The 26907-nt window shown below is 35.8% G+C and overlaps 1 protein-coding gene across 1 annotated transcript in view; it reads right to left on the bottom strand.

Annotated features, from left to right (window-relative positions):
• SAMTOR (S-adenosylmethionine sensor upstream of mTORC1) overlaps positions 1 to 26123 on the bottom strand; it is a 94214-nt gene extending 68091 nt beyond the window's left edge. The window contains exons 1-2 of the mRNA XM_028104959.2: positions 25831 to 26123; positions 9227 to 9368 (exon numbers count right to left, since the gene is read on the bottom strand). Coding sequence (XP_027960760.1) covers positions 9227 to 9368; positions 25831 to 25990 — 302 coding nt within the window. The 5' untranslated portion in view covers positions 25991 to 26123. The remainder of the gene's footprint in view (positions 1 to 9226; positions 9369 to 25830) is intronic.
• Positions 26124 to 26907: the final 784 nt, after the last annotated feature.

Genomic DNA, 26907 nt, shown 5'->3' on the forward strand with positions numbered 1-26907 from the left:
AAAGAGAGAGAGAGAAAGCTAGAGAATTTGCCTCAACTAAGTGCAATGATACACCTTAAATATTCAGGAATGAAAGTCTTGTGATTTCTGCAACTGACTCCCAAATAGTTCAGCAGAGAGTGAAGGGAAAAGGAGGAGGAGGGGGTGGGGAGAAAGTGGAAAGAGGATACAAAATAAGATTAAAGTAGAGAAACATTATTTTCAGAAGCTGAAGGAAAGAAAGTGTGAGTCAAGGATTTTTATCTAGCTAAGCTGTGCATTTTGTAACAAAACTACAGAAAAACAGCTTTTGGTATGTAAGAACTCAGGAAACATCATAGTTGCAAGCTGTTCTTAAAGCATTTACTGGAAGATGAATTTCACCCATGAGATGATTGAGAAATGTTGATGAAGAGACTGGTAATGAATAAAAAAGGGAAAGTTTATAATGGTGAAGGCCACAATTTCCAAAGAAGATGTAATAGTTATGAATATTTATGTGCGATTTATCATAGCAGCCATCTTCACAAAGCAGAAACTCCATGAGATGCATGGAGAAATAGACACAACTAACCATAGGGAAACTTAATACACGATTCAATCAAGTGAACGAGTATTAGGCAAGATTAGAGAAGCCCAAAAGAGCAGAATAAAGTTTATCTTATCTACGCAACAAACTCTGCTCTCTAATAGAAAGTATAGCTTCTTTTCAACCATGCATGGAATATTCATAAAAATTACCATATACATGTATTATGTCATGAAGAAAACCACAGTAAGAGCCACAGAAAAAACAACACAGATGAAATCATCCAATCACAATGCAATAAAAGTAGAACAAAATAAAAAAAATCTTTCATCTATAAATTTAAATCCATTAATATAATTCACTTTATTCATAAATTTAAAGAGGAAACTCATATTCATTTCCATAGATGCTGAAAGGACATTCAGCAAAATTCAACACCTATTCCTAATAAAAACACTCTGTAAAATAGGAATTGGAGAATACTTCCTAACCGTAAAATCATACATATCTATCAGCCAAAAAGCCAGCAATGTTTTTAATGGGGACATACCACACACATTATTGCTAAATGAATAAGGCACAGCTATGTAACAGACAACAGAAAAAGTATTAGTCAAAAGAACTGGAGAGAAAGAAAACTCTGTATATTCACAGATGAGTTTACCTAGACAACCCGAAAGAATCAGAAACCGGTATCAACGGTAAGAGAATTCAGTAAAACAAGATGTAAAACACACAAAAATCAAAAGCCTCTCTCTCTATATGTATACATGTATATTATATATATCTATCAGCCTGTCTGAATATATAATGGAAGGGAAGATCACATTTACAACAGCAACAAAGTGATAAAATAGCTAGGAATAAATATAACATGAAATGCACATAACCAGTATTCAGAAAACCTTAAAATACTATTGAACAACTCAAAAACAGACTGGAACAAATGGAAAGGTATATATCTTTTTCATGGACATGATGATTCAACATTACAAAGATGTCAGTTTTCTCTAGTTATTAAAAAATTTAATGTAAACCCAATAAAAATACAAACTTTTACAAATTTAGTTAGAACAGTTGGTTCTAAAATACATTAAAAAAAAAAGGAGAGAAGAGGAAGAAGAACCAAGAAAACCCTGAGAAAGAAGAGCAGGTGGGGGGGGTAGGGGGAAGATGTTATAGAATAACATGGATTAAATGACAGAGACAATGAAATGTAACAAAGTCCTAAAACAGAACCAACTATAGCATATAGTTGGCCAACTTGGCATATAAATGTCATGCCAAATCACTGTAGAAAAGGGGGACTTTTTCACAAATAATGTTTGGGAAATGGATAATTACTTGGGGGAAAAAGTTAGATCTATATTTCCCAACAAATACCAGAATGAATTCCAAACGGGTCAGAGATCTAAATGAAAAAAACGATATCATCCAAGTACTAGAAGAAAACTAGTGAGTAAATGAGTAAACTGCTATTAGGAATTCTTATAGTCTGGGAATCAGGAGAGCTTTTCCAAGACAACTGAATTCTGGAAGCAATGAAAGAGGTACATATCTCATTATGTAAAAACAATTCTACATGGCAAAACAAAAACCTGCATGGCAAAAGATATAAACGGTCTAAGAAAAAGGGCATGTATCTGTAAATCATATAAAAAACTATGAAAAAAAATCAAGAGAAAGGAACCAAAAAGCAATGGGGAAAAAAGTATCCAAAACATAAACACATAATTCACAAAAAAAGGGCAAATAATTTTTAAATATATGAAAACAGACTAACCTCACTCACAAGAGGAAATAAAACCACACAGATACCAGTTCCTACCTATCAAACTGGCGAACCTTTAAAAGGCAGGTGAGACTGTGAAGAAATAGGTATTCTTGTTTTTTGCTGGTAGAACTGCAAAATGATTTAACCTTATCTAAGGCTATCTAAGGTGATTTGACAATATCTAACAAAATCACAGATACATTTACTCTTTTACCCTGCAATTCCACATCCAGGAATCTACAAAGATACAATGCCAAAAATTCAAAATGAATATGCACAAGGTTATCCACTATAGCACTATTTGTAACAGGAAAAACTTGAAAATAATTGACTAAGATGAGGAAGATTATCTATATACTTGTAATTGGTTAATTTATGTTGTCAACTTGACTGGGCTAAGGGGTCCCTGGATATCTGGTCAAACATTCTAAGTGTTTCTGTGAGGATGTTTCTGAATGAGATTAACATTTAAATTAATAAACTGAGTAAAGCAGACAGTCCTTCATAACAGGGATGGACCTCATCCTAACACTTTAAGGTCTGCATAGAACAAAAGGCTGACCCTCCCCAGAGTATGAAAGACTCCTGCCTCACTGCCTTAGCATGGGGACACTGAATTTTTCCTGCCTTCAGATCAAACCGAAACATCCATTCTTCTATTCATTCACTCAAGGCTGCCAGCTTCAGGACTAGAACTACACCACTGGTTCTCCGGGGTATCCAGCATGTCAACTCATCCTGCAGATCTTGGGATTTGTCAGCCTCCATAAACATGGGAACCAATTCCCTGGAGAACCCTGACCAATACAATACCAAATAACAATCTCCATAAGATATTATTAAGTAAAATAGAAAGGTATAAAGCAGAGCATATAACATGTCCCACTTGAACACAAAGAACTGGTGGATATATGTGTATGTGAATTTGGTTAATTCTGAAAACAAACCCCTCCCCCCAAAAAACCAGGATAAAACAAATGAAGAAAAAGGATGGGAGCCTTTTCTGAATACAACTTTTTATAAAGTTTTGAGTTTTGAACCATGTGTTTTATATTCCCACAAATTAAAATAGGGGGAAAAACCCATAAAAATTAAAGTAAAGTGAATACAATCATATACAAAAGAACTGTTTCATGTAACTTTTAAACACAGGATCCTGACGTTTAGTGGGATATGTTCTAAAGACAAAACAACTGCAAAGAAATTTTAAACTTCATCCAGTTTATTGTTAAAAGTAAAACTGGCACTGAAATTTTCAAACTACTTTATGTAAATTGTAGGACAAAGCAAATGTATTATAATATTAATATAATAAGAACTAAGTCCTTCAGCAGCACATCTAGTACCCAGATCTTAATTTAATTTCTAAATGCCACTTTCCACTAAAAGAAAGTAGGGCCTGTGAAGAAATAGTTTGATTATAAGTCTTGGACCGCAAAAGTAAAGGCTCATTTTGTACTAGATAGTAAGAAAGTGCTCACAGGTGATGTCAGAACACAGAAGCCAGCTTTGAAGGGGCTCCCACCAGCTACATATGGAATAATTTGAACATCTTCCCCCCTCAAAAAAAAAAAAAGACTGATGAAAGACTGAATAAATAACAATGTAAGAGGCTATAGTGATATTCCAAAAATATAAAAAACATGCCAAAACCAAAAAACTTACTCATCACAACTGGAACTATTACATCAATTTCTTATTTAGAAAATTGCTAATTAAACAGAAAGAATTAGGTATCCGTGTACGTTTATTTTTACCCAGCCTTTCTGGAGAACATGTAGTCATTCCCTGTTCATAAAGAAAAGCTTTTATTTACAGAAAGCCAAAAAATGCATAGAATGTTAGAATTCGAAAAATCATTTTGCAACTCCAAATGAAACAGTTTATTTAATAAACAGAAATAAACCTGTTAGCTGAAAGATTGTCAGGAGACAGGACTGATCCACAAGCCAAAATGTCACTCTACATATTACTTGCTAATTGCAAAGGGAAAATATAAGGTTACAATGGAAGGATCAACCTAAAGCAAATGGCAAAATTTAGTATCTCTCCTGCTAGAATAACCTGACGATAAGAACCTGCTAATGTAATACAGTAAGAAGTGTGCAGTTTTACCTAATAGATATCTTGGTAAAAATAATATAACCTGAATCAATAGTTTAGATCCAAATTTCAGATTATAAGAAATAAAGGAGATTGAAAAAGTAGTTAAATGGCTCCATGAGAAAACAATCAAATAAATCCAAAATATAGTACACAAAGCTAATTTTGGATTAGGATACAGACAAACACAACAAGCCCCTGGTTATGCTGTTACTAGGGGGAAAAAGAACTATCCAATCTAAAAAACAATGTACTAAGAAGAAATCAAGAGAGCTGAAGATACAAAAGATCTAAAGGAACTAAAGAAAGGCCTAGATGAGAAGAGATCACAGGCACTTTGGTGAAAAGGTACATGGGCAGCAAAGGATCAAGTCTTCCAAAGTAGAGGGATTTTGTCTGATTAAAGGGAAACCAGCTGAGCTTTTAATGGTTGCTTAGAATGGTGTGACTGACTGGAATCTTTAAGAAACCCAAATGCAGCGATTGTTCTCCCTGTTCTATTCCTGCATCCTCCCCACCCCCCATAGGTCTTGATTTTCGAATATGAAAAAGGCAGTGGTGCAGCACTAGAGGCATGAAGTGGGACTAAAAAGCAGAGAAAATTCTTTGCAGTCTTCTGTAGGCTAAGGTCCCAGAGTCTTGCTAGAGGAATGTGCCTGTAATATACATTAAAACAGGGCTCACCCTCAAAGCATTTGAAGCCAGAGATGAAATGAAACTATGTAATCCAGCTTCAACTCAGTTTAACCCCTGATGGATCAAAAAAAGCATGCCCTCTCTAGGGAAAACTAATATTTATGCCAGTCTCTTCAAAATACAATGTTAGTATATATATATATATTTAAAAATTACCAGACATATAATGAAGCAGGAAAATGATCCATAATAACCAAAAGAAAAAACAGCCAAAAGAAGCAGATATAGGTAAAACATATATTGGAATAAGCAGACAAGGGCTTTAAAATGATTATTATAATTCTTTTTAATTCACAAAAGGTTAACTGAATAGAACTTCAAAAGAAAAGTTAAATCTCTAAAAGATAAGCCAAATAATTATTATACAAAAATTGAGAAAAATGGTATCTTGAAAATATCTCTCTTGGTAACTGATAGAAAAGCAAAAAAAAAAAAAATTCCGTAAGGACATACAGATATTTTGAACAGTACTATCAACCATCTTGAAACCAAGAACCACAAAACAGAGAATGTGGGATATTTTGAAAATTAACTGATATTTCACTAAAAACTCAGTATTACAGAAAACAAAAACAAGAACCTAAAGAAATGTAACCACCAAATGCCACGCGTGGGCCCTGATGGGATTTAGAAAAAGAAATTATAAGGACATTTTGGGGACAATAAAAAAAAAAATCTGAATTTTTGAACTAAAAATTTTAGGAAATGAGAAAATTACTGTTAATTATCTTAATGTGATGATGATATTGTGGTTATGCAGAAGAATGTCCTTATTCTTAGGAGATGTGTGGGGATGAAAGTCATGTTATCTGCAATTTACTTGCAAATGGTTCAGGAAACAATGTGTTTCTCTGTATGTACAATGAGTTAGAAAAAGCAAATACCTTTGTATTGTGTTTTGTTTCTAGTTTTTAGTATTTCACACTACAAATCAAATTTTATTATTTTTCTTGAAGGAAATCATATGTAGAATTCTTCAAGCTAAACAGCCAATAAAATCTTAGAATGGTAATGTCAGTAAGGCTTATCTCATATACCAAACTCCTATAACGTTTTAAGTAGTAAGTATAATTAACTGGAAAGAAACTTGTCAAACCCTTTTTAAAGCCCACTTTAGCTTTCAAATTACCACTGCCTTCTTAGAATTATCAACAGAGAAAGGAATTATATATAACACAAGTTAAAATTACAGATAAATCAAGTTTCAAAATTCAGTATTTTTTTGAAGCCTTTTCCCTCAAGCTAGTTTTAAGTTCAAAGACATTATAAAACTCCTCGTGGATTACTTCCCATAGTAAGATTAGTTTATGATATTTTGCCACTGTTCTTTTTCAGCAGTTAGACCTAAATTCTTATGAATGTTCCTTTTCAGCGGTCTGACCTAAAAATGACCTCTTTCAGAACACGTGTAGATACAGTAACTATTGATAAAAACTACAAATCTAAGGAAAAAAGAAAGAGTGAAGTGTGAGGCAGATTCATTATTCACGGAAGGTATAAGCAAAAGCTCCTATGAGAATGCCACCTATCAAAGTCCATTTAAGAAATAAAGTTTGAGAGCTTGCTTGGTGAATTTGAATACTAATTTTATTTTTTTAAATTTTATTGTTATATTAATCACCATACATTACATCATTAGTTCTTGATGTAGTGTTCCATGATTCATTGTTTGTGCATAACACCCAGTGCTCCACGCAGAACGTGCCCTCCTTAATACCCATCACCAGGCTCACCCATCCCCCCACGCCCCTCCCCTCTAGAACCCTCAGTTTGTTTTTCAGAGTCCATCGTGTCTCATGGTTCGTCTCCCCCTCCAACTTACTCCCCTTCATTCTTCCCCTCCTGTTATCTTCTTCTTTTTTTTTCTTAACATATATTGCATTATTTGTTTCAGAAGTACAGATCTGTGATTCAACAGTCTTGCACAATTCACAGTGCTCACCATAGCAAATACCCTCCCTTGAATACTAATTTTAAAAGCAGTGCTGCTAAAAGCCAAGAATGGTGGTCTTCAATAGTGATGGTGCTAATATCCTGACTGGATTACATTTATTACTCTGTGTTATAAGGGAAATATTTGGTTCAGTAGTATACCTCATTTTGCATTTCTTAGGTTGAGGGACAAAATGTATTTTTTGTGTAAGTCAGATTTAAAACCATTTTCTCTCTAGAACCAAACAAAAAAAAACACCAAACATTTTAATTCCAAGCATCCTATTTCCTACTATTCTGACTCCTTTCTTTAGTTCTCCAACTCCACAATTCTTGGGGTCCACAATCCATTGGTGGGTGATACCACCTTTTCACTCCCCCTCATCCAACTCATATTTATATATCATTATAATCACAATATACACACCATCATTTCCCTTCCCCCTCTCTTGAGTCATTATACTCATTTGAGCATTAATCTTATTATACTAATGGTTCTGTCCATTCACTTTCTCACTCTCTAAAAAAATTGTTTCCCTTTAACTTTATACCTCGATTATTACATTAGCTTCCTAACTGATTTCCTTACTTACACCCTCCCCTTCCTATAGTCTATCTTAACACAGCAATTAATTCTTAAGAATTCTTGACACATTATAAAAGGTTAATAAAATCCTGTTGATTTTCTTAAAACACCCAATGACTCATTCACACAGAATAAAAGTCAATGTCTTTACAATGGTTACAAGACCCTACAAAATCTAGCTGTTCATTATCTTATTCTCTACCACTCTTCTTCCCCTCATATTTTGCTCTAGCCACGCTGGTCTCCTGTTTCAGAAACATCCCAGCATAATCTGTACCTCAAGGCCTTCGGACTTCTTAGGCCTTTTCTCTCACTTTTTTTTCGTGTTTTTTATACATATTACTTCAGTGAGGCCTATCCTGTCTACCCTACTTAAAATCGTTTTATTTTTCCTTGCTTCATTTTTGTCATGGCACTTACTATATCTGACCTAGTATATATTTAACTTATATATTGTTTCTCGCCTCTAACCCCCACTAGCATGTAAGCTCAAAGAGAGCAAGGATTTTGGCTGATTACTGTATTCCCAGTGCCTATGATGTGACTAGTACACAGTAGACAATCATTAAAAATTATTTATTAAATGAATAAAATAACTAAATTAAATACATTTTTTCCTCTGGATTATTTGTTGAATGAGTGAAATATGCATTATTATATAACTTTTAAATGATATTAAAACAGAAATCGTGGATAAAATACCTACAATGAAATATAAATCAGAAATTATCATAAATTTATTATCTACACAGAAAGATAATACTTTGTTTTCTGGGAATTTTTATTAATTTTTTTATTTATTTACTTTTTCAGAGAGAGAGAGAGAATGAGAGAGAGAGAGAGGAGAGGGAGAGGAGAGAGAGAATCCTAAGTAGACTCCACGCCCAGTGCAGAGCCCCAGGACTCTCTCTCACAACCCTGAGGTCATGACTGGAGCCAAAATCAAAAGTCCATTGCTTAAGGGACTGAGCCACCCAGCCACCCCTGGGCATTCATTTTTAAATTCAGTCAACATACATATCCAATCTTCTCATTTTACCACCTTGAGAGAACTGACCAGCAGTATTTCATTTTCTGATATTTTAAATGTTAGAATTTGTCCTATGAATTTAGACTATGATAAAATAAACATTATCCAAAATAAATTTAAGTGCTGCAGTACTCTGAGTTATACATCCAAAATTCAGGATTTTAACACTTTTAAGATGTTTTCAAATTTTACACTGTAGAAACGTATTCACTTTTACTTGAATCCAAATATGGATAACTACGAAATGAAATTTCTATACTATAACTTTTTAATGAAGAGTTAAAATTCGTATTTTAAATGTACTGGTGTTTAAGTATATTAAATTCATTTAAAGCTATACTTTTATTTATTTTTAAAGCTATACTTTTAAAAAGTTGAAAGAAAATTTAGTTATGTCCAAGAAAAACATTTGATTAAAAAGAGATGAATGATATAAACCTAGGGAAAGTGAGGCAAGGGGGAAAAGTTATTTAAAAGACATAATCTGTTTTAAAACAGTCCTATTTTGGTACAGTGAATTATACAAAGCATTATTTGGATTTAAGAGTTTAAACAATACATTAGAAACCAAAAATGTTAGTTCATAAAAACACTCACCTACAACACCATTCAATACGACCTTCGCCCTCACAAGTTTTTGCCCAATGGTTATCTGCCAAATTTTTCATTGCAACAGCATATTCACAAAGTGTTTCCTCATCCTCACAATGTTCTCGCCAGATCTTATCAAAATCTCCCACTAAAAGCAAGGGAAAAAAATGAATTAAGTTAACTTCACTTAAAAATGGCTTTTAAAAGTTTATTTCTGCATAACCTAAAATTACTTAAAAATGAGAAAAGCAAAATCATGAAATCAAATTTCATGAAGCTTAAATTTTTTTAATTTTAAAAGCTCCTTTATGCAAATGATGCATCATTTTAACTATGATGATTTGATAATCAAACAAATTTCACCATTTTAAACAGATGGATTTGTGAAGCTGAATGGAACTAATAAACATAAGTAGATGTAAGTGTGAGTTATCAGTTTATAAACCAAAAACACACAGAGAACAATTATGGCTGGGCATTCAAGCATTAATTATCCTGCTACCCCTTGGGCAATATGACCTTGCAGCACAGAGTAAAGTTACTTAAGCCTGCTTCTTGTCTATTATTTTCTTGGATCTCTACATACAGTTTCCTATATTAAAAAGGGGTTGATGGGTGAGATGGTAACATAAATTAGCAAGCAAGCTAAATATTTTTATTTACACATTGGACATACTCTCGGCATACTGTACTTCAAAAAATTATAATCCTAGGGCAAAAATGCTGCTAGAGAAATTACCTTGGAAGTCTCTCCAAACTTTTAAGTCTTTATAAAATGTTCTGAATAAAAATTATAAGCTGACTATATTATCTGGCCACGACATTTTTAAAAACATTAAATCAGTCACCACTTTTAATATGAAATCTGAAAGAGCGAGGTGCGTTCTGATAAAGAATGTAATGAGAATGCTATGGCCAAATAAATGACATTAACATAATTGTAAGGGTAAAAGAATAAACAAAAGGATAAACAAAAATTATCACTCAACGTCCCAAATCATAAGATTAGGTTTTCTTGCCTTATGTTCAAATGCAGGCAATTGTTTGGTGACAGAATTAAACTTAAAAACATAAAATAAAACAGCAAAATTTGAAGATGATTAATAGTTATACTCAAATTCTCTCCCCTGGTGAGACTATAAGATTCTAGCATTTAAGAGGTGTATTTGGTTTTGTTTTGTTTTTTAACACAGAAAAAGAATTATAACAGTTCAAATTATCAAGACTTTACTTATTCAAAATTTGAAAAACCTTATTATTGTAGGCACAGTGTCCAACAAGGACTGTGTTGAAAATCAAAATACTAGCCCTTTAGTTTGACTAAATTACGAAACAGCAATGAAAGTACATACATGCCCTCACACACACTGTGTGTGTGTGAGGGCATGTGAGACTATCACAGTCTCAATCTTGGCCTGAATACCGACTATAAACCCAAAAGGGATGAAGGGTTCTCTTTTGGGGGATTATGTATTTATACAACAATATTTACATTAACCAGTAATATTTGTGTAGTGAGAGAGCTCTCAATTTGTTATAGAGTGGACTGTAATAACCATCCACTAAAACAAGCAGGCAAACGTATTTCCTAAATTCTCAAAGAAAAACTCCTCAGTTTTAGCAACATCTTTCAGATATAGTTATTTACCAAATCTCTAAATAGAACTACAGGAAGTAAAGTCTTTGAAAAAAATATTTTGATTAATGATACATTAATATACCTATGTGTTCCTAACACTTCCTGACTATTCATCAGACTTGGTATCAAAGGGTTCATTAAGGTATAGTATCATTTTAAAGGTGCTTTATCTTTTATTAAGATGGATATCTTCAATTCTAAAAGGCCTTTTGGTTGAACTTCTAAGTTTCACTGTCCTATATAATATGTAAAATAAATACATAAAATTACTACATCTGTTGGTAATAAGAATCATTCAAACAAAAGCTGTATGGGAAAAGCTATGTTTAACATATTTAAACAGATTTCCCTTAAGGCATTTTAGCTTAGATTCTACAGAAGATACAACATAAGACAAAGACCTAAGTATAAGTAGTTTGTTCGGGAGAGAATCCTAGGAAACAGGAGTGAGGGAGTGGGGAGAATGAGCCAAGGCAGGAAAAAATGCTAATACAAAGGTGCACTATTGAGTTCGCTGCTGTGGGCGAGAGAAGCGTATGAATGCCTCTGGAATTGTGCACCTAAAAAACAGGAGGCTGGAACATTTTATGCATCAGCTACAATCCCCAATTAACTAAGAGTTGTTGAGAACCTGTACTTCTAGTTTGCACTTAAACACTGAGTAAGGGACATCCTTAGCAGGCTCCAGCAGTGCTGAAGAACAGTGGAAAGCAGAAAAGAAAGCAGCACTCATTTAAAGTGTGACTTTGTTAGGGCTGGGTGCCTCTGAGCTCAGTGTTTGTCCACCACAGCTGAAGACCAAGGGTAAGTTATGTGGGGCACCAAATGCATCTACTACAACTCTATCTCTGTATACTGTGAAATTCAATTTACTCTAGAATTAACTGGAGTTGCAAAGGCAATTGTATATATACAAAGATAACTGTATATCTACAGAAACCTCCTGCCCTTCAGCTTTTAAGAAGACCTGTAGTTTTTCACATTCAACAAAATTTTGTGTACATACTATCAATTTCTTGTAGGGTTTTAAAGCTTACTATCTGCTCCACTGAAGTTTTGAGGAAGGATTCAAATTCTGTCTGTAAAGCCTATTTAACTCAAACTGTTTGCAGAAAACTTCGAACTTAATGTCTTCGTTAACATTTAAGTGTCGAAACTCTCCCCAAGTATGCTGATACTGAAACTGATGTGTGATTAGTAACGTGCAGTGCACTTATATATGATCGAGACTAAACAATGTAACTGTATATATCTTTCATTCTTCCAATGGATTTCCTGGGGGGAAAAAATACTCTATGTCAAATGCTACCCAGAATAACAAAGTTAATGAGCTAGCACTGGCATCAAAGAAAGGGAAGAAGGTATGTCATAAAATGTGGTGTATGCTATAAGGTATGAACCTGATTATGTTCCCTATGTCCTATATAAGGCATCCTGGGCCCAGAACTTTTAAATCATATACAACAAGAATGTATCAAACCCTGTCTGCTAAGAATACACTATGTTAAATGGTGGTTACAAAGTTGAACAAAAAACATAGTCTCCAGTTATAAAAAAATTTCACGTTCTAGAATACCCTTGAAAGCTTACTATTTTTTAAATAAAGTTATTAAAAATAGAATGGGCAAATTCAGTTTTTTTCCATAATAGTCCATTCTTTGTTTTTACAGTATTCAAAATAATGGTATTTATCCTTCAAGCCAAGTATTTTCAAAATAATTTATGATTTGGGTTCTAAAAGCCAAAACCAGTTAAGGTTGACAAGTGACCAGTATACATAATGAAAACTGCTCTGCTAACTTGGTCAAAATGCATACACAAAAAATATGTTAAAACTTGATTCTAAGAATTTTTAGTTATCATTTAGTAATTTAGGTCAACCAACATCTAAAAGATTTAATTATTTAAAAGAATAATACTTTTTCATTACCAAACAGCAAATCAGGAACTAAGAACTTCCTGAGATCTGCATCAAAGATCTAGTCAACAGAACCAGAAATGCTTATGTATTCAAGCTCAGAGTTCTCAATGAATTAGCAATCAGTTGTACAATGATTTTACAATGATATTGGCATTTGTGATGACTCAAAATCACTGTGATTAATATCTATTTTCTTGCCCACTTCTTACGGACATCCTCTAAAATATGAATGGATCTTTAAAAAAAAGAGAGAAAGAGAAAGAAAGAAGAGGAAGGGAGGGAAAAGTAAATCTCCAATAAATACATTTCATCTTGTCCGAATACAGAGAATTCAAAAATTATTTTTAGAAAGCACAATTAAAAATATATGCCCTCTAGCCGAACTTGAAATTAATAATCAGTGAACATTTTATGGTCAAACTAAAATAACAAACATAGAGAAGAAATCAGTAATCATTTGTTCAAATACATAGTTTGAAAGATCAAGTTAAACCTCTGCTTAGTCTAAAAGATAAAGTCATCAATTTGCCTAAGAAGATTCTAGAACTAAGTTAACATGACTTCTATTTATATTCTTCTTATATTTAAAAGTTTAAAACAGTGATTAAAAAAAACTAATAATTTAAAACACAACTAATGCCAATTCAAGTTGTCAAACTAAGTTCAATAACAGAAATCAATGAACCAAGTTATTTTGAAGATTGGTCCTAATATCAAGACATTATCTTTTTTAAATTTTTTTGTAAAGATTTTATTTATTTATTTGAGAGAGAGAGAGTACAAGGAGCCCGATGTGGGCCTTGATCCCCGGACACTGGGATCATGACCTGAGCCAAAGGCAGACGCTTAAATGACTGAGCCACCCAGGCGCCCCTCAAGACAATATCTTAATTATTGATTAAATTCACCTCCACAAACATTCTGTGTGACAACTAAAAGAAAAAAATATGAGCTACTACTTCCTATGAAAAGACAGTACCAACTAACTAGGAAAAAATTAATAGCACATTAATTCATTAATTGAGAAGACAAAGTTCCATGGAATCTAAAACAAAAACAAAAAAACAAGCTTGTGGATACAGAGAGCAGACTGGTGGTCGCTAGAAGTGTGGGGTAGGGTGTGGGAGAAATGGGTGAAGGGGGTCAAAAGATACAAACCTCCAGTTATAAAATAAATAAGTCATGAGGATGTAAGGAAAAAAGTTCCATTTTTAATAATTTTGTGATTAGTTTAAGATATTATTGAGTGCAACTGTCTTTTAAGAACCAAGTATAATGGAGTTAAGGAGTTACTCATTTTTGCTCTTCTAAATAACCTCAAGAAAAGCTCCAAACTCAAGTGAACCAATGGAATCCTCTATTTAAAAGTTGATACTATTCTTTCTTTTCGAATTAACCTCTCTCCTGCCATTTGTTATAAGCAACTTTCCTTCAAACAATAACTGAATTCACATATTCAAAAAGGTTTATCTGCTTCTTACCTGATCATCTTAAAATTCCTTCCTATATGTATCTGCAATCCTTATAGTACTTTGTCACTTGTTTATGTATATTGTCTATTAAAACCATAAGATGGTAATTTTCCCATTAGAAAGTATAAATTGAAAGGCAAAGACTATTTTGATTTATAACTTGTATAAGCTATAGGAGTTAGTGATGGTGCCCCATTAATGGTGGAAAAATGTTTTACATTTTTGCCATGCTGAAAAAATACACAAAACACCAAAATCATAAATTAAATTTGGTGCTAGAGTAAAATTCAAACTATAGTTGACAACTGTCAATGGATAATAGTGATAAAAAAGTAAAATTTGAATACTTCAAAATAGTGTTCTCAAAATATGAGTTACAAGAGGCTTAGAAAAAGAGTAGATTCAAAGTCAATTTTCTGGAAACTTCACTGTTTTATGCTGATTTATAATATTTTTTACTTTATGTTATTGTCAAAAGAAAAACTTGCAGCTGGAAATGCAGTTGTATCCATTAAGTTATTTGATAACAGTACATGCATCTAAATAAAACTGTGAAAAAACAAAATTCAAATAGCATTTTCTACTGAAATAGAAAAAACCCCAACAGTACATATATCTTTTGGGAAAAGCTATAAGCTTAAGGAGAAATTATTGGCAACAACACTATTTAAATAGATGAGCTACTTTTACGTGGGAAAAAAAAGATATATGGTGCTAAAGTACATGCATTTTTACATGCCAGGACCATCTGATGTTTATAAGTATGTTAGAAATAATATTATTTTCTCAATAACTCCTAATTTTCACTCCTAAATTTATACAAGTTTCACTTTAAAAAGATAAAGCACAGAAGATAAGAAATTTTGTTAAGTGTAAATCTGAGGCTAATTTTAGATAAGAATAGCATGTCATTATTCTTAGTGGTTTACCCTTGTTGCTTCATGATATCAAAGATCAACACTGCACTGTTGTGGTTCTTACATGGTATACAATACAAAAGAAATCACATGATTCCATATTCACAAAACTCTAAAAAAGAAGACAAATTTATAGTGAGAAGGAATCAGTGGACGTGGAGTACAGAGTGAGAGAGGTGTGACTACAAAAGAGCATAAGGAAATTTGGGAAACAAAAGAAATGTTCTATATCTTTAGTGTAGTAATGCTTCATAGCTGTATACATCTGACAAAACCAATCCCTATCAAAATACCATCAACTTTTTTCAAAGAAATGGAACAAATAATCCAAAAATTTGTACGGAACCAGAAAAGACCCCAGATCGCCAGAGGAATGTTGAAAAAGAAAAGCAAAGCTGGTGGCATCACAATTCTGGACTTCAAGCTCTATTACAAAGCTGTCATCATCAAGACAGTATGGTACGGGCACAAAAACAGACACATAGATCAATGGAACAGAACAGAGAGCCCAGAAATGGACCCTCAACTCTATGGTCAACTAATCTTTGACAAAGCAGGAAAGAATGTCCAATGGAAAAAAAGTCTCTTCAACAAATGGTGTTGGGAAAATTGGACAGCCACATGCAGAAGAATGAAACTGGACCATTTCCTTACACCACACACAAAAATAGACTCAAAATGGATGAAAGACCTAAATGTGAGACAGGAGTCCATCAAAATCCTAGAGGAGAACACAGGCAGCAACCTCTTCAACTTCAGCTGCAGCAACTGCTTACTAGAAACATCGCCAAAGGCAAGGGAAGCCAGGGCAAAAATGAACTACTGGGATTTCATCAAGATAAAAAGCTTTTGCACAGCAAAGGAAACAAACAGTCAACAAAACCAAAAGACAACCAACAGAATGGGAGAAGATATTTGCAAATGACATATCAGATAAAGGGCTAGTATCCAAAATCTATAAAGAACTTATCAAACTCAACACCCAAAGAACAAATAATCAAGAAATGGGCAGAAGACATGAACAGACATAGACATCCAAATGGCCAAAAGACACATGAAAAAGTGCTCAACATCGCTTGGCATCAGGGAAATCCAAATCAAAACCTCAATGATATACCACCTCACACCAGTCAGAATGGCTAAAATTAACAAGTCAGGAAATGACAAGATGTTGGCAAGGATGCAGAGAAAGGTGAACCTTCCTACACCGTTGGTGGGAATGCAAGCTGGTGCAACCACTCTGGAAAACAGTACGGAGGTTCCTCAAACAGTTGAAAATAGAGCTACCATATGATCCAGCAATTGCACTACTGGGTATTTAACCACAAAGATACAAATGTAGGGATCCGAAGGGGTACATGCACCCCAATGTTTATAGCAGCAATGTCCACAACAGCCAAACTATGGAAAGAGCCAAGATGTCCATCAACAGATGAATGGATAAAGATGTGGTATATATGTACAATGGAATATTATGCAGCCATAAAAAACCCCCCGAAATCCTGCCATTTGCAATGACGTGGATGGAACTAGAGGGTACTGTGCTAAGCGAAATAAGTCAATCAGAGAAAGACATCTATCATATGATCTCACTGATATGAGGAATTCTTAATCTCAGGAAACAAACTGAGGGTTGCTGGAGTGGAGGGGGGTTGGAGGGATGGGGTGACTGGGTGATAGACATTGGGGAGGCTATGTGCTATGGTGAGCGCTGTGAATTGTGTAAGACTGATGAATCACAGACCTGTACCTCTGAAACAAATAATACTTTATATGTTAAAAAAAAAAAAAAGAAGATGGATGGGAAAAATAAAAGGGGGGAAATTGGAGGGGGAGACGAACCACGAGAGACTGTGGACTCTGAGAAACAAACTGAGGGTTTGGGGGGGGGAGGATGGGTTAGCCTGGTGATGGGTATCAAAGAGGGCACGTACTGCATGGAGCACTGGGTGTTATTGTTATACGCAAACAATGAATCATGGAACACTACATCAAAAACTAATGATGTAATGTATGGTGATTAATGTAACATAATAAAATAAAATTTTTTTAAAAAAACCATTGAATTATACACTTTAAATAGGTTCACTTTACTGTACATAAATTGTACCTCAATAAATTTCATTTATTAAAATGAAAAAATTAAGTGCCATGAGCACAGTAAAAGTTACAAAATAAAAAATTAATTGTATTCATTAAATTTGAGGGTCATCATCTTCTCTAAAAAGAACAAAAACCGATCACAAACAAATCTTGAACTTGGAGAAATTCAGAACTAAAACTTTATTTAATTTTTACTTAGGTATATTATCAAATATGGGCAGTAAGATGTATTACCTACAGATGACCAGATTACCAAATTCACATTTTAAGAACCTTTAAAGATCATTTCCTCTAATATGAGGTAAGCAGATAACCTCATGACCAAGTGGAAAAAAGTGAAACAGCCATTCAAGGCATTAAAGTGTTTAGGACCAGAGCGTCTCACAAATACAGTTAAACCAGGCTTCTCAGAATTCCTGAGCACCTGATATAGTGGACACACCTAAAGGGGAAAAAAACATCCAAGGTGTGTGGTGTAGAAGCAGCTCCTCAGATTCAAACACAAGAACACCTGAAAACCTGCATCTTATACCCAACATGCCACAACTAGTCATTTCTCTGATGAGGGAAAAAAACCAATATTGTAATGTACTAAGAAGGTCAGATCTTTCTTATAAAAACAGAAATATAAGAAGAAAGGGGAGGAGGCAAAAAAAACCTGTTACAGGGCGCCTGGGTGGCTCAGTCAATTAAGCGGCTGCCTTTGGCTCAGGTCATGATCCCAGGGTCTTGGGATCAAGCCCCGCATTGGGCTCCCTGTGCTCAGCAGAGAGCCTGTTTCTCCCTCTCCCTCTGCCTGCCTTTCTGCCTACTTGTGCTCTCTGTCAAATAAATAAATAAAATCTTTTAAAAAAGTGTTTAAAAAAAAAAAGCCTGTTCAGCCATTCTAATACTGAAGAAGAGAGACTACAGAGCAGTCTCAGTAGAAATTCCAGGAACCAGCCAATCTTCAATGTTATAGCCCTTAAAAGCACCCAGGGAGTACAGCTAATGATATACATCTATTATTTCTTAAACCATGTATTTAACAAATTTAATGTTTCCTATGTTGCAAATACTGTTTTAAGTACTTCACAAATATTAACTCATTTAATTCTAATACACCCATTGAGGCAGATATTTTACTTTACAGATAAGGAAACTGAAGTACAGGGAGATTAAGTAAACTTCTCAAGGGTACACATCAGACCTAGTAGTCAACTGCCAAAGTCCACACTTCTAACCACCGTACCACCTTGCCTCTCTTTACAAGTTTTTCATTTATGAACGTTCACAGATATGAACAAAGCTTTGCACCAGAACAAAGTATACTGACTCTACTTGCCACAAACAAATGGTCTTTTGTCAGTCAAATGCAGTTATTTAGTCTCTGCAACTGCATTAACTGTTAGATTTCTGGCAATGGTTTCAACTCTGGCTGCAAACTGGAATCACCCAGAAGTTTCATTTAATTGATCAGGAGTGGGAACTGGTTATTTATTTTAATGCTCCCCAGATGAAGCCACCGTGCAGTGATGGCTCAAAACCACACGTCTATGGTAAGACTGTAAACTCAAATGCCTCCTGAAATATACATATCAGTGAGGCTTGGGGCATCCTGAAGAGTCAAATTTAATTAAAATACAAAACACTGCATGGATGAAACTCAGTATCTACAAACACAATTTAGCCCACAGTCTATCTTGTGTTTGGAGCATTCTCTTTTTATAAACATATTTATGATAAAAATAATCAAAATGTAAAACTGAGTATTTCCTACACTTGAGATGGAAAGAATTAAGAAAAGTCAGAATCAACGACATCAACATCTGTTATTCCCTTATGAAACAACTTTACTGATGTGCACAACCACAGAGATCACTTGCTTAGTGTAAACAAAGGACTTATGAACAACCTTCTGAGAATTAATTTCTGTATAAATGGGACTAGGAATTTCTATATTAGGTAGAGAAATTTCTTTATAAATGAGAAAAGGGGATATTCAGATGCCCCTCTAAAGGAATGGTGATTAGCCATCTATTCTAAAATAACCCTTGCAATGGGCATCAACATACCTACACTTAGAGCACAATAAATTAGTATAGTTTACATCAGTGGTTCTCAGATGTTTTCATTTTGCAACTAGTACAAATTTCACTTCCAGAATTCAGGAGATTGATATTGGGGTTGTAAAACTTTTATCTCTGAAGTTACAATACCTAAGTAAATATACACTCATACATAAAATTATTACCATCTTCTAACACTAACACACACAGACATACAATACAATATCCTTATTAGTTCTCATTTTTCTGTTTGGACAAAACTTTTTTTTTTTTTTTTAAATCTTTGGCTAACACTGGTATGTAGGAACCAATGGGTAGGGAAAGAGGAGTAGCAGATAGAAAGAAGAGAAATTCACAGTATACACTAAATTAAGGTAAGTTGATTCAACAAACATGTACCAAATGTTAAGGACAAGGCACTTTACAATATCTATATTCTCCACTATTTACTGTTTTACTTACAGAGAAACAGTATGATGTTTATATTGATAATTTCAACCATTATTAAAAGAGTAAAATTAATCTAACTATTCAATATAAGAAGCCAGGACCATAAATTTTTTACAAAAAAATTGTACCCAAAATTTACAATTTATAAATACAAATGAATATAAAAAAATTAAACTCAACCATCTGGAAATATCTATATTAACTTCTTTCTTTTTGTGTGTGTCTTAAATTTATAAGGCATATAAAAACAAAAGGCAGAGTCCTACTCCAGGAACTAAATTTAGTGGGAAACACAGGTAAATGAAATGGTAAGGGATAAATACAATAAAAGCAAGCACAATTGTGGTATGGGAACATAAGACAGAAAGAGGGGCACTAATGTAAAATTGGACACTACTGGTGTCTTCCAAGGATCTGTACTCAATTATACATTATCATCACTCTGTGGGGCAGTTCATCTGGCCTCAAACTTCAACTTCCACAGACAGGGCTTCCAATCCTACACTTCCAAAGGATATATTCCAAACTAAACAATTACACCATCCCTAAGACAAATCAACCTGTTTACTCTGTTCTCCCTGGTCCCATCCCAACACAGACACATCTCCAAAATGGACGAAAATGGGAACTCACATTTTCCCAGACAACAAAGCTAGACATCATCTCTGACTCTTCCCCTTTACTTTTACTGAAACTACTCACTCTGACCTTCAAAAAGTCTTTGGTATATATTTCTCTATTTTCATGATCACTGTTGTTATTGATGCTATCATTAACTCTAAGTGAGATTAGAATAAGAGTCTCCTAGGTGATCTCTTTTCTTCTAGGTTCCTTCCTATTCTATAGTACTTTTTAGCTCAGTGTTCCTTAACTCCTCTGTCCATTATAAAACCCATGGAGCTTTTAAATACATATGCCTATGTTCCATAAAGTTCCACAGACGATACTGATGTGGAACCAAGGCTAAGATCCACGCATTTATTGTTTTTTTCCCCCACAAAACAATCAAAAGGATCTACGTCAATCAAGAGGATCTACTTAATTTTTACTGTACCTTTTGAAATGTAAAAAAAAAAACCTACAAAGATGACTAAAAATAACAAAATCAAATAGCTAATATACCATGTGCCTCTCACTGAAATGGCTGTTTATCAATGTTCTCTTTTAGTGTTACTAATTATTAAACCTTTCATTTTTTTTCTCCCTGCTAGAACGGCAGTTCCAACTCTCCTTGCGCAAAGTTAACAAAGCCCTTCTGTGGACAGTCTTCACCTTATTTTGCTGACTAAATAAAGATTCTATCACAAAGCAACACTTTCTGATTCTCTATCAGAATGAGCGTGACTAAAAAAAAAAAAGTAAAGAAAACAGAATAAAACCTCACTTTAAAAACGTAAAAAAAAAAGAAAAACTGTTCTAAGTCTCTTAGGGTCACGGAGTTGCTTAGTATTTTGAAGTAGTGTTGAAGGCCATAAAAGGAAAAAAAAAATCAGGAAATTTCAATGAAAGTCTGTTATCCTAATTTTAAAAACAATTTCAAAAGTTTGTTTCAGGAAAAACACAAACATTACATTCATTCTTTCATTTTTAGACCTTTTGGTGTTAGTTTAAAATTATTTCTAATTCAACAGTTTTTCCCTCCTTGCCAATTCTCTTGTTTGAGGTGTTTGCTAAATAACAATCACAAACGTATTTTTCAGCCTATCCTAAACTGTTATTCTAGCTCACCCTTTGTCTCAAACTATGAAGAATTTGAATAATCAATAAGAATTAAACATCTCAACTAGACTATTTAGTAGGTGCTTCTTAATATGCTGCTCACAACTGTTTATCTTTGAAACATAATTAGTCTACAGAACCAACATAGCCTGTGTTCTCCTTTTGTGCTTCAGTATCAGTAATCTGTCTTAACTGCTTTTATAATATCATCATTGCTGTTACTAACATTGATTTTAATATAGGAAACTACAATAAAGATCACCCATAATCCCATGACCTTGAGAATATCACTGTTAACAGGTTATTATGCATTTTTACTTTTCTGATTGATTTATAAGCTGTATGGGTTTGTGTGATGAACTGTTTTAACTTGTTTTGGCATAGAGAATAAATTCAGAGTGAATAAATTGATGAAATTTACTAAAGACATCCACAGAATGGAAATCACACTTTTATTTCTAACAACTGTAGCCTTTACATTTTCTCAGGATTTTTACATCATTGAAAACTTTAAGTCTGGAAAAAGAGATGCTAAGCATAGTAATAATCATTACAAGAACAGGATTATGTGACTAGGATTATGGAAGAAAACATACAAAGACAACTTAAAATACACATGGCTCTACTTCAGTTCTCAATTAGATATGTACTCATCAGGCAGATCGGATTAAACAATGAAGTCCCTGTTTGGAAAGCAAAACTAGCTGTTTCTCATTAAAAAGCTGTCTACAACTCATGATACATTTAAAATATTTCTGGCCTCCCATCCTGGTCAGTACTTGGATGGGAGGCCAGAAATATTTTAAATGTATCATGAGTTGTAGACAGCTTTTTGTGGTGTTATTTTTAAAATTCTGTATAGCAAAGACAGAAAACACGTATATCTGCAAGCATATTTCCATTTATATAAACTCAATCTAAAAGACTGTCCCTTAGCTATAAATGGCTGACACTACAAACACCTCCTCACCACTGCTAGACATTTCTCTACCATTTCCTCTTGGTAACTACTTAAGATAAATCAGCACTGCCTACAACACTGACCATTATCACCAATTCTCACTTTATACAAATTGGCAAAGGATCTTTTAAGTGGTGACAGAGAACAGGCAGTAAATGGAATAGAGAGGAAAAAAGTGGTAAAAGAAGGAGCGCACTAAATCCACCTGCTTGTCTTTACCATTCTATCCACTACCCTTCCCAACCCCAAGCCTGCTCAACCCCATCAACAACCATCAGTTGGACAAATGGACTGGGAAGGATGGAGAGAAATCTTTTTCTACCACAGCAGGAAAATCTTATTTTCATTGTTATTCCTGCTTCATTTTCAATTTCAGTACGAGATATAAGGGAAGGGAAAACTACAGTATCTAACTCTATACTCATTATCCAGCGCTCACTCCCGTCCTTATCATCCAGTGAACATTCTTCATTCTACCCTAATTAATTTCCTTTCCCGCCATTTCTCACGCAAAAACCCGTACCTCATATAGTCCCAACTCAACTAATCATACCTATCCCATGGATTACCCCATTCTCATCAATTTACATCTTTTTACCCAACACAAACTTCTGCTTCCCATTTTCCCTCCTATTCCACCAACATGTGGAGTCACCATTAGGTGTGCAATTGGGAAGAAAAACCATTATGCCCATAAAATACGTACAGTGCTAATGGTGACCTATCCAAACTTTAAGCAAGTTATTTAAGTATTTTGGGGATTTGGCACACTCATGTGTAAAAAGGAACGAGCTAGTTAAAATCCCCATTTCAAAAACTGGCTGACAAATTTCCAGGCCCCAGTGACAAGGATTCTGAAACTATATACCTAAGGTAGAAGACAGGAATTTTCTAAATGGCACCCAGATGAGTCTACTGATCAGCATATTTGGGAATCAATGATAAATGCTAAGGCTCCTTCTAGTCTCACATTCCAATATTCTAAGCTGGAATCTTCACTGCATCTTCTGATAGGAATACTGTTATAAAAGGTGTGTAGTTTACATCGCTGATGGTCTTACAGTTACTGTTTAAATAGGCCTGTATAACCCGACCTAGCATCTAAGCTCCATTTACATCATTATTTTATGATCACAGGTGACTTGCAAATGAACTTGTATGTTTGCAGACTGTAGACCACCAGTATTATAACAACACTAAAACCTCAGAGGAAAACACTAAAAATTATTTTCTTGGGATTATGTGCATAATTAGACTTTTCCACAGCCTTTTCACCTTTTCACAGATTTCTGCCCAATCACAACTAAGATTTGACCTACATGTCAGAAATAAAAGTAGGAAGGGCATGCTCTTAGGATCTTTAACTTTGCTAGTTCACTGATGGGGCTTTGTGTATCACTGAAATAAAGCCTAGAGAAATCTAGATCATTGAGTGAATTCAGGGCATTGAAATGCCTAATGAACAGTCTCACTCAAATGTTTACAGACTGCCAGGACTTCACCTGCCCAGAAGCACACTAGATCATTCATTTGTGAACCACATGTATCTATTCTAGCTCTAGTAACTTCCAACTACCAATTCTCATTATAAACAAAGGTTCCCTTGGTTAATATTCAAGTTTAAAGACATGTTTCAACATGTGAGAACTAATCAAGTAAAAACAGCACTTGAAGACACGATGACACATTAGTAGTGTGTTGATTTAAGTGGAACCTCTTCATATATGAATAAATTAATAATATTATTATAAAAAGGTAAAAATAGAAACCATTATATGCTAGTCAGCTTTTTCCTTAAAAAGACGTACTTGGAGTTTTACAAAATAGCATGATAAATTAAAGGAAATTGTGTCCATTTATTTCTTCATTTCTCCAGTGGATTTCTCCAATCTACAGTGAATGCCATTATGTAAGTGCATTCTCTGAAAATCAAGAATGATGCAATGGTTGCCATAACAACTACTCATTTTATTGAATAAATTGTGGGTTGGGGGTTAAAGCGTTCTTTTAAAAAACAAATGTCAACATCTTAACTATGCCTGATAAGTCTCTTTCTATTGTTACCTATTAAACAATAACTATAGGCCATCTTTGAGGATGACTATTTAAACAGCTATGTAAAAAGCTAGGCTTGAGTTGCCAAGGGAGGAAAACTTTGAATTTAAAGTTTGAAAAATGAAACATATCAACTACACTCAAAGGAAAAGATACTTCTTTTTAATCTTCTACAGCAATTGAAAAGTGTTTGTAAATCAAAAGTAACATGGTATTACATGTCACTGTAACAAATTTTGCTTCTAATCCTAAATTTAACTCACTATAAGACTAACACTAGAAGACTGCCGACTTTTCAGTTTGCAATTAAGCCAAAGTGAGAACAAGTAGAAGGTTATTCCTCATTTTGATACTCAAGAAATTTCTCCTGAGTGTGTAAAAAAACTGGGAATTTTCAATGTCAAGTGACCTATAAAATAGCTCTGTAAAGAAGCCTATATTTAAAAACACCAAAGATAACTGTAGACCCCAACTATAAACGCTCCTCAGGCGAAGCAAAAGCTACTAAAGGCTTCTTCCTTTGCTTAAGATCTTCCACAGGACAGGTTCCCAGCGATGGCCAGCTTCACTGGCATCTGTGTCCTTAGGAGGCTTGGTGGTTACACAGACTATTCAAAGCTAAACAGTATTTTGAGAACCTGCCCCAGATCTTTTCCTTCCCCACCGAAATAAACAGTAAGATCAAGGTTTTGAAGAATGGCGGGGGGGCGGGGGTTATGGATGGCGCCCCTCCCCCCTTTAACAAGGTGAAGTCCAGTCAGCTAGAAGGCCTGCTGACTTCGCAGCCCTGGAAACCAATGCGAGGAAGCTCCAGCACTGCCTGGCTAAACCCACAGGCAAGGGGTCTGTCGGGGCAGCAAATCAAACAGCCTGCTCAAGCGCAAGGGAGAGAGTGGCAACTCAGGCTTCTTTCAATCTGTCTTTCACAAATGGCTTTTACCTGCCTTCGTATTTTACCTTCACCTCTCTGGCGACAAGCGACCTCCGCCTCTTCTGGGAGGGTGCGTTTGTTTGTGTGTGTAGTGACAACAATCTCAGCACCCCGACTGGGAACAGGGGATTGGAAGGGGTGGGGACTCAGTTCCTCCACAGCCTTGGAACTCTCCTGAAGGGCCCTCGAAGAAAAGGGGGCGGGAGAGCGCGCCTGACGCCGACTGAGGACTCGACCAAGAAGGGGGCGTCGGGGCCTGGGAGAGCGGCACTGGCAGGGGCTGACGTGCAGCTCCTTCAGGTTGTAATGGTGGCCCCTTGGGGGAGGGGAGAGGTGACAAGGGGCTGGGGGCAATGAGGCCTCCCCTCCCTCCTCGCTCAAGCTCGCTGTTTACCTTCCCGGTACTTCTTGCGGAGCCGCCGGTGGACGCTCTTCACCACCCCGGAGAGCTTCTCCTGCTCCAGCTTCCGCTCCTGCTCCCGAGGCGGCGGAGTGCTCGGGGGCCCAGCCCCGTGCCTGCGAGCACTGCTTCGGCCGCCGGCCTCCGGCTCCATATCGCTGCTGCCGCCGCCGCCGCCGCCGCTGCCGCCGCCGCCGCCGCCCCTCGGGCCCCCGCAGACGCCTGCCTGACGGAGGAGGTGGGGAAGGAGGAGGCAGCAGCGGAGGCAGCAGCCGGGGGAGGCAGAGGAGCCGAAGCGTCGGCCTCGGAGGTGGTCCCTTACCCAAACGCTCAAGCTGATTGGTGGACGGTGGAGGGCTGGGCGGAAACGGAAAAGGCTAAGGGCCAATGGACGGAGAGCGCCGGCGGCGCACCCGGTTGTTTGGGACCGCGAGCAGCTGGAGGAGGCGGGGCTTGCGGGCTAAGGGGAGCTGAAGCATTGGGAGCGCTGGGCCCCAAAGCTCCTTTCTGTTCCCCACCCCTCGCCAGATTCTGTGCGCCGGCGCTGTGAAGCACGCGCTTGCGCGTCTGAGTTTGCTTCGTTGGGGCTCGATTGTACTGTCCATCCTGTTCATGTCTTCCAGCCATCCCATCCCCTGAGTCCTCTACCTGAACCCCTGCTGTACTTTGTTACTTATAGGTTCTCTTTAGCTGCATAGCGCGGGGAAGCGCTTTTGAGATGACTCGATGCACAGGAATTTTACATTTCAAGGGACCCAAACAGAGATGCTTTCATTGGCGCGAGGAGAGGTCTGACTACCAAGTGGTGACTTAATTCACGGGCCGGCAGTGGTTATGCCTTCAGTGCCACAGCTGGGCGAAGGACATAGGAAATGGGAAACGGAGAAGGCCAAGAAAAGCAGTAGATGATAGCGGAGAGAAAAGGAAAAATGGAGAACCCTCAACACATGCCCTCAAGAACTTTTGTGGTGGCCCGGGTGTCACAGGGAGCGTGCCCTGATTTAATTTGCATCAGAACTGAGTGCTTTTAAAAATTGGCTTGGGTGTCCTCCTGTCCTTTAATTTGGTGGG

Source organism: Eumetopias jubatus, unplaced genomic scaffold (assembly GCF_037043125.1).
Source record: "Eumetopias jubatus isolate StellerSeaLion01/CBP00866 unplaced genomic scaffold, mEumJub1_p1.0 scaffold_14, whole genome shotgun sequence".
Taxonomy (NCBI): domain Eukaryota; kingdom Metazoa; phylum Chordata; class Mammalia; order Carnivora; family Otariidae; genus Eumetopias; species Eumetopias jubatus.